The 9,146-nt window shown below is 50.8% G+C and overlaps 1 protein-coding gene across 1 annotated transcript in view; it reads left to right on the forward strand.

The window, feature by feature from the left end:
- Nucleotides 1-6,259, forward strand: part of MYPOP (Myb-related transcription factor, partner of profilin) — a 7,262-nt gene extending 1,003 nt beyond the window's left edge. Inside the window, exon 2 of the mRNA XM_008578607.1 lies at nt 4,983-6,259. Within this exon, the coding sequence (XP_008576829.1) occupies nt 4,983-5,665 (683 nt within the window). The 3' untranslated portion in view covers nt 5,666-6,259. The remainder of the gene's footprint in view (nt 1-4,982) is intronic.
- Nucleotides 6,260-9,146: the final 2,887 nt, after the last annotated feature.

Raw genomic sequence — 9,146 nt, forward strand, 5'->3', positions numbered from 1 at the left:
TTTTTTTTTTTTTTTTTTTTTTTTTTTTTTAAAAGATGACCGGTAAGGGGATCTCAACCCTTGGCTTGGTGTTGTCAGCACCACGCTCAGCCAGTGAGCAAACCGGCCATCCCTATATAGGATCCGAACCCGCGGCCTTGGTGTTATCAGCACCGCACTCTCCCGAGTGAGCCACAGGCCGGCCCTACCGGTCATCTTTCAAAAAAAAAAAAAAAATGCAGTTAGGGTAGTGGCTCTGGAGACAGACTGTCTGGGCTCCAATCACAACTTCGCCACTCAACTGTGTCATCTGAGTAAGTTATGGCACTTAAGTTTTGGCATCTGTAAAATGGAAATAAAAACAATCCCCACCCCAAAGGGTTGCTGTGAAGATTAAATGAGTTAATATGGGTAAATTGCTTAGTACAGCACCTTCTGAACAGTCTTTCTTAGCTCTTGATATGTGATTATCAATGCTGTGAGGTACATAGTATTTCAGCATTTTATAAATCAAAGACTTGGAGAGATTTAGGAACTTTCCTAAGGCCATGGCTTGAATAGAGGAGGTGTGGAGAGCTGATTACAGAGACTTCCCTGATTAGCCTTGACTGTGGATTGGAATTTATTCTATAGCTATTCTCTGAACACCTGCCCTGTGTGGGGTGATGTTGGGGACACATTGATGACTGAGACAGTCCAGCGGAGTAGACAGCTATGACTCAGAGCAGGCAGGGCTGGAGTTGGGAAGCCCAGGGTCTGTGGGAGCCCAGAAGGGGCACCTGACCCAGCCTGTGGGGTCAAGGAGGGCTTCCTGGAGGAGGGGATGTGAGAGCTAAGACACAAAGAGTAAGAATGAAGAACAGGTGGGAAAGTGTTCCTCATAGAAGGAACAGAATGTGCAACAGCTTGGAAGGAAGAAAGCTTGGCCAGACCATGCTGGGCCTTTAGGCTAAGGTGAAGAGTTTGGATTTTTATCTTAAGCGCAATGGTGGTTTTGAGAAAGGGAGTGATGTGGACATGATCAGACAAAGGAGTTCAAAATCATATGATTGGAAGAGGTTCATTCACCCACCCAACGATACACAGCAAGTAGTAGAGTCACGACTCAAACACATGTGAGTGTCCAATTCCCAGTCCATGCAGTTACCTTAACCACTGGACTAGACTGCCCAACAGTAACAACAACAACAATTAATATTGACTGAGAGCTAAATGGGTATGCCAGAATTAGATTACAGGTGGTTTGTAAGTCAAGGTCAGGACTTTGGATTTCATCTTGAGGGCATTCAGGAGGCACGAAAGTATCTTAAACAGGAGAGAGACACAATCACTTGGGACCCTTGTTCTCAGCTTGAGTCAAACCTCACTGTTTCTTTTTTTTTTTTTTTTAAAGATGACCGGTAAGGGGATCTTAACCCTTGACTTGGTGTTGTCAGCACCACGCTCAGCCAGTGAGCAAACCGGCCATCCCTATATGGTATCCGAACCCGGGGCCTTGGTGTTATCAGCACCGCACTCTCCCGAGTGAGCCACGGGCCCGCCCAAACCTCACTGTTTCTATCTGTGAAACAGCACCATTGAACCAGAACAGAGGTGGCAAACTTATTTTTTCAGAAGCTGTGCAAGCACTTAATATACACTCATTCATTTAACAAACATTTATTGAGAACCTCTTCGAAGGCAGGTACTATGGTATGTGCTGGGAATACAGAAGATAAATCCCCTTCCCTTGTGGAGCTGACATTCTAGTTGGAGGAAAGAGACCACAGACAAGTAACCTCCAAAACAAATTGTATACCAGGAAGTGATAGGAACTAAGGAGAGAAATAAAGCATATTAAGAGGATAGTGAGTGGTTGAAGGGGGCTATATAGACAGGGCAGTGAGGGAGGGCTTCTCTGAGGAGATGAAATTCAAGCAGAGACCTAAATAGAGATTGAGCCTAGCGGATATCTCTCAGTTAGAAGAAAGGGCATGTGCAACAATCCTGAGGCAGGAACGTGCTTAGAGCATCTGCACTTAGAATCTTACACAGATTACCCACTGTGTGAAACTCAGAAGGGGCAGCCTGAGGCATCTTTGTTGACACTGGAGAAAGCGCTAAGAAACATTTATCTCTGACCTAATATTTGAAATAACAATAATGACATTGAGAATTTACTATGTCCCAGGCAGTCCTAAACCCTGTATCTGTAGTGACTCAATCCCTATGATGGCCCTCAGGGAGATGTTATTGGGTCATTTGGTCCCACACTCATGCATACCCATTTACAGGTAGGGAAACTGAGGCCCAAAGATTGCAAATAAATATGATTTTAACTCTCATAGCGGCCCTTCCATGTCTCCTGTGAACTCTGTGGGCACAAAGGCTGGGCCACGTTCTGTTCCTTTTTGCTCAGTAGACTTGAAAAGCCACATATCTGAGTGGCTGCAATTTCCATGCCCCTTATAAGGGAGACTCCCGTTTCCTACCCCGACCCCAGGCCCACAGCCCCTGCCCAAGGGGTGGTTAAAAGCATGGGCTATGGAGCCAGCCTGGGTTCAAATCCCCCCTTACCTGTTTATCAGCTCTATGACACTCTTTCTAGACCTCATCACCTCATCTCTAAAATGGGGTAGAGGGCTGGCTGGTTAGCTCAGTTGGTTAGAGCACAGTCTTGTAACACCAAGGTCAAGGGTCCAGCTGCCAAAAAAAAAAAAAAAGAATAAAATAGGGTGATGGTCGTGATAGCACTTGCCCCAGAGAATGGCTGGGAGGACTTGGTGAAATAACGTAGGAGGAAAGTTTAGCCCAGGGCCTTGCTGGGGGAAGTGTCCAGTAACTCTTCCCATCTCCCCTGGCTGGCTGGCCCAAGGAGGCTGGACCCCCAGCATTCAAGGCAGGAGGTGTCTGGCTGTTTTTGAAGGAAGAGCAGGGTCATCTGATTTAGTTGAGGATGGGGAGGTAGCCTTCCCTGGGGAAGGAACATCTGAGCTGGGCAAGGGGCAGTGCAAGGTGGGGTTATGATCCTGGAGGAGGGAACAGCATGTGCGCTGACCCTGAGACAGCCTAGAGGGTCAGAAAGGAAGATGTGGGGGCAAGAGCTGAGGACTTGTAGCCCGGGGAAGAGGCTAAACTTTCGTTCTGGAAGCCACAGTTCTTTTCTCATTAAAGAAAAAAATTTATGCTGGACATTGTTGTAGGCACTGGATAAACAGCAGTAAACAAAACAAGGCCCCACCTGATGGAGCTGACATCAGGAGGAGGAGACAGACAACAAACACAAATTGATACTATACCAGGTGGAGATAAGCGCTATACCAGAAATCAGGTGGGGCTAGGGGAGAGAAAAGGAAAGGGACGGGAGCTACTTTCGATTATGGTTGAGAAAGGTTTTCCAGAGGAGGCAACATTTGAACAGAAGCCTGAAGGAGGTAAGAGAGGAAGCCAGGAAGGTATCTGGGGAAAGACCTTTCAAAGCTAAAGAATGGCAAGGGCAAAGACCTGAGGCAGGAGCAGGCCTAGTGTGTTTGCGGACCAGCAAGGAGGCCACAGTGACTGGAGCCTAGTGAGTAGGAGGGAGAGAGAGGGGTGAGAGATGAGGTCAGGCAAGCAATGGAGGCAGAAGGTGCAGGGCCTTGGGGACCTCAAGGACTTTGCTCTTGCCCTGAGTGGGATGGGAGCCAAACACAGAAGGGTTTGAGCAGAGAAAGGACAATATCTGACTTGTACTATTTTAAACAATTTTATCCAGATGTAATTCCCGTAGTACACAATCCACCCATTTAGAGTGTACAATTCTATGGCTATTAGTATATTCACAGAGTTGTGCAACCATCACCACATCAATTTCAGAACATTTTCATCGCTCTTCTTAACCACCCCCTCCCCCATATCCCTCACCTCCCCCCAGTCCTAGGCAACTACTAATCTACTTCTGTCTCTATAGATTTGCCTGTTTTGGACATATAAATGGCTCATATGATATGTGATCCTTCATGACTAGCTTCTTTTCCTGTAGCCTAACTGACTTGTATTTTAGTTGGACCCTCGGGCTGCTTGCTGAGGAGAAGAGACTGTAAGGGGCAGGGGAGGAAGTGGGGAGCCAAATGAGGAGGTGACTGCAGTAGTCCAGGTGGGAAATGCTGGTGGTTGGACGAGGGTGTGGGCCATGGAGGTATAGAGAAGAGGATGGATATTATATTTACTTTGAAGGTAGAGCCAATGGCGTTTGTACTTAGTTGGTATGTTGGGAGAGAAAAAGAAGAGTAAAGGTGTTTAGCCCTAGTAGCTGGAAGGATGGAGTACCATCAGCTGAGATGGGTATGGCTAAGACAGAAGCAGGCTGGGAGGGGAGCAGAAGCTCCGCTCTGAACAAGTGGGTTTGAGGCTTTCTTAGACAATCCAGTGGCTAGGCTGAGGACACAGCTGGAGACGGGAGTCCGGAACTTAGGGGAGAGTTTTAGGCTGGGCCCGGGAATCTGGAAGCCTGTTTGCACACTGTGTTCAAGTCCGTGAGCATGAATGAGATCCCAGGTGAGCGGAGACTGAGGAAGCCCAGCAGGCCAGGAGTTAAACTAGAAAATCCTGCCGTCCTGGTTAGAGAGAGCCTCCAGAAGTGCCCCCAGTGCTCCAGACACTCCACCTCTCTCCCAGGCCCCCAGACCTCACCAGCATCTAGCAGTGCATCCTGAGAGGTGTGGTAGGGAGTGTTCAGATGGTTTAGAGCCTTGCAGAATGTTGACTGTTACTGAGATGGGAGGTGTCTAGCTCAGCAGGGAACTTCCAGGACCCTGTTTCCACTAACGTTGGCATAAGCCACAAGGTTAAATATATTGACTCTTTCCTCTGAGTACAAACAGTGGCCCATCATGGGGATTCTGTTCCAAGGCACCATCTGACAGGTTTTGAAAGGATCGCTCCAGGATCAGGGTAGGGGGGAGGTGGAGAAGGGAGAGGAGAAGGGGAAATCAAGGCAGCATTCCAGGGTCACTCACACCTTACCTGCATCTTTCTCTTTACAGATACGCTAGCCCATGTCAAGGGGGACTCCAGCAGCCCAGAGCCCTGGGCTCAGCCCTCCTGCAATCCTCAAGAAGGGGACAACCCACGGCCCAAGGAGTGTGAGTCCACGCCCTCTCCAGCCCTGCAGACGGTGCAGCTGCCCCGCCTGGCCTTGTCTCCACCACCCCCAGTCCCTCCACCACCACCCCCACCATCTCTGCCGCTGGCCCAAGTGGCACCTTCGCCCCCCAGCTCCCCACTCCTTCCTCGGCCTCCGCCCACACCCTCAGCGCCAGACCCATCCCTGGACTTCTTGCGGGCCCAGCAGGAGACTGCCAACGCCATCCGGGAGCTGGCTGGCACTCTTCGGCAGGGACTGGCCAAGCTGAGTGAGGCCCTCAGTGCCCTGCTGCCTCTTCTGTCAGGAACTCCAGTGGACCCGCTGCCCCCACCCCCACCTCCCAGGCCTGTCTTGCCCCCACCTGCCCCCAAGGTGGAGATCACCCCAGAGCCTGTGTCTGTGGTGGCTGCTGTCATGGACGGGGCCGTGGTGGCAGCCCGGGGGGTGATCATCGCCCCCAGGAGTGAGGAAGGGGCACCCCAGCCACCCCCAGCCCCACTCCGTCCCCATGACTCACCCCCACACAAGAGGCGAAAAGGTTTCCCTACACGGAAGAGGCGGGGCCGATGGAAATCTCCCTGAAATCTGCTGTCCGTGCTCCTTCTGCCTGCACCCCCTCTCCCCAGCTTGGCGCAGTCGAGGGAGCATTGCTTTTTGCCCATCCCAGCTGCCCCCTGGCTCCCTGCTCCAGGGGCATAAGCACTCCACTCCCTGTGCTAGTTAGTGCCTGATTGGCTGGGGGGGTCTCATGGATGGGCTTCCCCAGCCCCTTTCTCTGATACAGTGCTTCTGCCTGGCTGCCTCCCTTAACCCTGACTTCTAAGCCATCAATTTTATGTTATTTATTATTGCCCTTTGTGGGGTGGTGAGGGAACCTCTCGGGTCTCCACATATCTCCTTTCCTAACAATTCCTGTTCTTGACTTTAAAATAATTGATCTGTTGGGGCCTCCCCACCTCCCCATCCCAGACTTTGGAGGGGGTGGGAGTTGCAAGACAAATCAAAATATGGATGACAAAGAGGGATCTATACCCTAGGGAGGGGGCAGAGTTCTGATTGCGGAGGTATAGGATGGGTCCTCTGCCTCCCATTACTGTCTCTGACCTTCAGAGCTCAAACCCCTCCTTTCTCCTCAGTGGTGACGAGATATCAATAAACTTATTTTTAATACAATTACTTGAGGCTCTGTGTGAGACAGGCCTGGGAAACCAGCACCTACACCTGCCCCATCCCCTCCTTGGACAAGAAACACCCCCTTGAAGTTGGAAGCTGATGGATTTCCATACTTTTTGTTTGTTTGTTTCTTAAAGCCATCAAGTCCTGTGTTCAAATGAAATCTTACTGTTATTCATCCTTAAGATACCAGTTTAAATGTCACCTCCTCTGGGAGAATGTCCTGATTTCCCTTCTCCAGGATGAGATGGGCCTGCCTGTTAGATTCTGTTTCCTATGGTCCATCATAGTGTCTCTTAGTGAACATATGCCCTTATCTGTTTAAGGCATGTTTCCCCCATAATTTCAGGAGGACAGAAACTGGTTCTCTTTCCCAGAACCTGGCAGCAGAGTAGATAATAACCACCACTGTGGACTCAGACCTGGGTGGTGCTGCGCTGGCCAGCTGTATAACCATGGGCCTCCGTTTTCCTCATCTGTAAAATGGGCATAAAGAGTTAGGAGTCTTGGGCCGAGCCCGTGGCGCACTTGGGAGAGTGCGGCGCTGGGAGCGCAGCAGCACTCCCGCCGCAGGTTCGGATCCTATATAGGGATGGCCGGTGCACTCACTGGCTGAGCGGTGCGGCCAGTCTCAAAAAGGACAAAAAAAAAAAAAAAGAGTTAGGAGTCTTTACTTCCTAGAATTAGATTCTATTCATCCTTCAGTGCGGCCAGTCTCAAAAAGGACAAAAAAAAAAAAAAAAGAGTTAGGAGTCTTTACTTCCTAGAATTAGATTCTATTCATCCTTCAGGTCTCAGCTCAAATATCACTTCCTTAAGAAAACTTTTCCTGACATCCAGCTTCCATAGGAATTATCAAAAAATTTAGTTAATCATTTGAGCAAAATCAAAATTTAATGTCTGCTTCCATGTCAGGGCAAGGCCTAAGCTAGTCTCAGTGACTGCTGTGTCCCCAGCATTGCCCAGCACAGAAGAGAGGTCGAATAATGGAATTAATGCATAGCTTAAAAACAACTTCCAAAAAAAACTCCCATTTATGGCACTTCCCTTCTGTGCCAGGCACCAAGCTAAGCATTGATGTGCGTGTTTGCACTTCAATCTGAAGGTAGCCATGAACGAACAGACTCTAGGGATCTCCATTTTTTCCTAGAAGTTTAGGGCCTGGCCCAAGTTCACAGTTGGTCAGAGGCCAATCCGGTCCACTTGAAGCCTAAATCTAGCCAGAACTCTTCCCCCACCCCCCTTTTAAAAAACAAAAAAAATTTTTTTTTTAAAGATGATTGGTAAGAGGATCTTAACCCTTGACTTGGTGTTGTCAACACCACACTCTCCCAAGTGAGCCACGGGCCGGCCCCTATCCCCTTTCTTTCTTTTTTTTTTTTTTTTTTTTTTTGGTGCTGGCGTGTATGGGAATCCGAGCCCTTGGCCTTGGCTGCATTCAAACCAACTGAGCTAACTGGCCAGCACCGTTCAAACATGTTGGAGTGCATAACGTGGACCCGGGCCTAGAGAGAGGAAGGGGCTAATGTGGGTTAGAACCTGGAGATCCGCCTCCCCGCCTCCCCAAAGCCTGCCTCGCACTGTTCCCGATGCCTGAGAGAGAAAATATGAGGGTTCCCAAAGCCTGGTAGGGCCTACCAGGTAGTAAGCACTCAAGGTTGGGGAAAGGTGCTCTGGCGCTTGCCCTCCCCCAGCAACCCCCTCCTCTTTTTCGCCATCTGTTGACCCCATTCCCTTCTTCCAAATTGGGGGGGGGCAAGAGAGGGTAAAGGTCCCCCAAGCACCGTGCTCCGGAAGCACGGAAAGCGCCCCCAAAAGTTGGGGGGGAAAGCAGCGGGAATCGGGAAAGCCTCCCCCACTTTTCGGAGAGCGGAAATACGTCAGCCTGTCCGCGCCGCAGAGCATTTTGGGAATTGTAGTAAAGTCGGGGGGCGGGTGGAGAAGCCGACCGTGTAACCCTTTGGAGACCAGAGCGGGCCGGGAGATTGAAACAGTTGGAGAGCGCTCGGTCACTCCCTTCCTTTAGCAGATGAGGAAACTGAGGCAGGGGCCTGGTCGGAAGCCCTCAGTCCTCTCCTTTCTCCTGCTGTGGCTGTCCCCAAAGGCTGATATCTACGATTCTGGGGGAGGACGAAGTGCCAAGTAGACAGACCCCTCACTCCAGTTGCCCTCTTCCCGTCCCCTGCCCTGAAACCATCCAATCAGGTCCTCTCCGCCCCGCCCCAGGAGCTGCTGCCTTCCTAACCCGTCATAAGGCCACTTTTGATGGGCGGGGAAACAGGGTCAGAGAGAGCAAGACTTTCGCCTAAAGCTGCACAGCAAGTTGGAGCAGAAATTAGGTGCCTGAGACTGTTCCTCCCCCCCACCCCCAAACACACAACTTTTTTTTTTTTTTTTTTTAAAGATGACCAGTAAGGGGATCTTAACCCTTGACTTGGTGTCAGCACCACGCTCACCCAGTGAACTAACCGGCCATCCCTATGTAGGATCCGAACCCGTGGCCTTGGTGTTATCAGCGCCACACTCTCCCGAGTGAGCCACTGGCCGGCCCTCACACAACTTCTGAATCCGTAGTAGCTCTGAGCATTTGTATCACATCCCCGTCCCCCACCTTTGTGTCCGAGCTCCTCGGAACGCGCCAAACTCCCCCCTTCGTCGTGGCTAGGAGTAGTAAGAGTTGTGCGCGGAGCGGCGGCGAGACCCCTCGCCGCCCAACGTCCCCTTTAAGAACTGGCCCCGTCGGGACTACGTTTCCCAGAAGGCTTTGCCGGCGCGTTATGTAACTTTCCCTGCGAAGCGGCCTCTGGGGCAGAAGAAGGAGGTGGAGGCGGCGGTGGCGGTGGCGGTGGCGGCCGTTGCAGCGGCGGCGGTGAGAGCGGCGGGAGCCCGA

Source organism: Galeopterus variegatus, unplaced genomic scaffold, assembly GCF_000696425.1.
Source record: "Galeopterus variegatus unplaced genomic scaffold, G_variegatus-3.0.2 Scaffold1725, whole genome shotgun sequence".
NCBI lineage: Eukaryota > Metazoa > Chordata > Mammalia > Dermoptera > Cynocephalidae > Galeopterus > Galeopterus variegatus.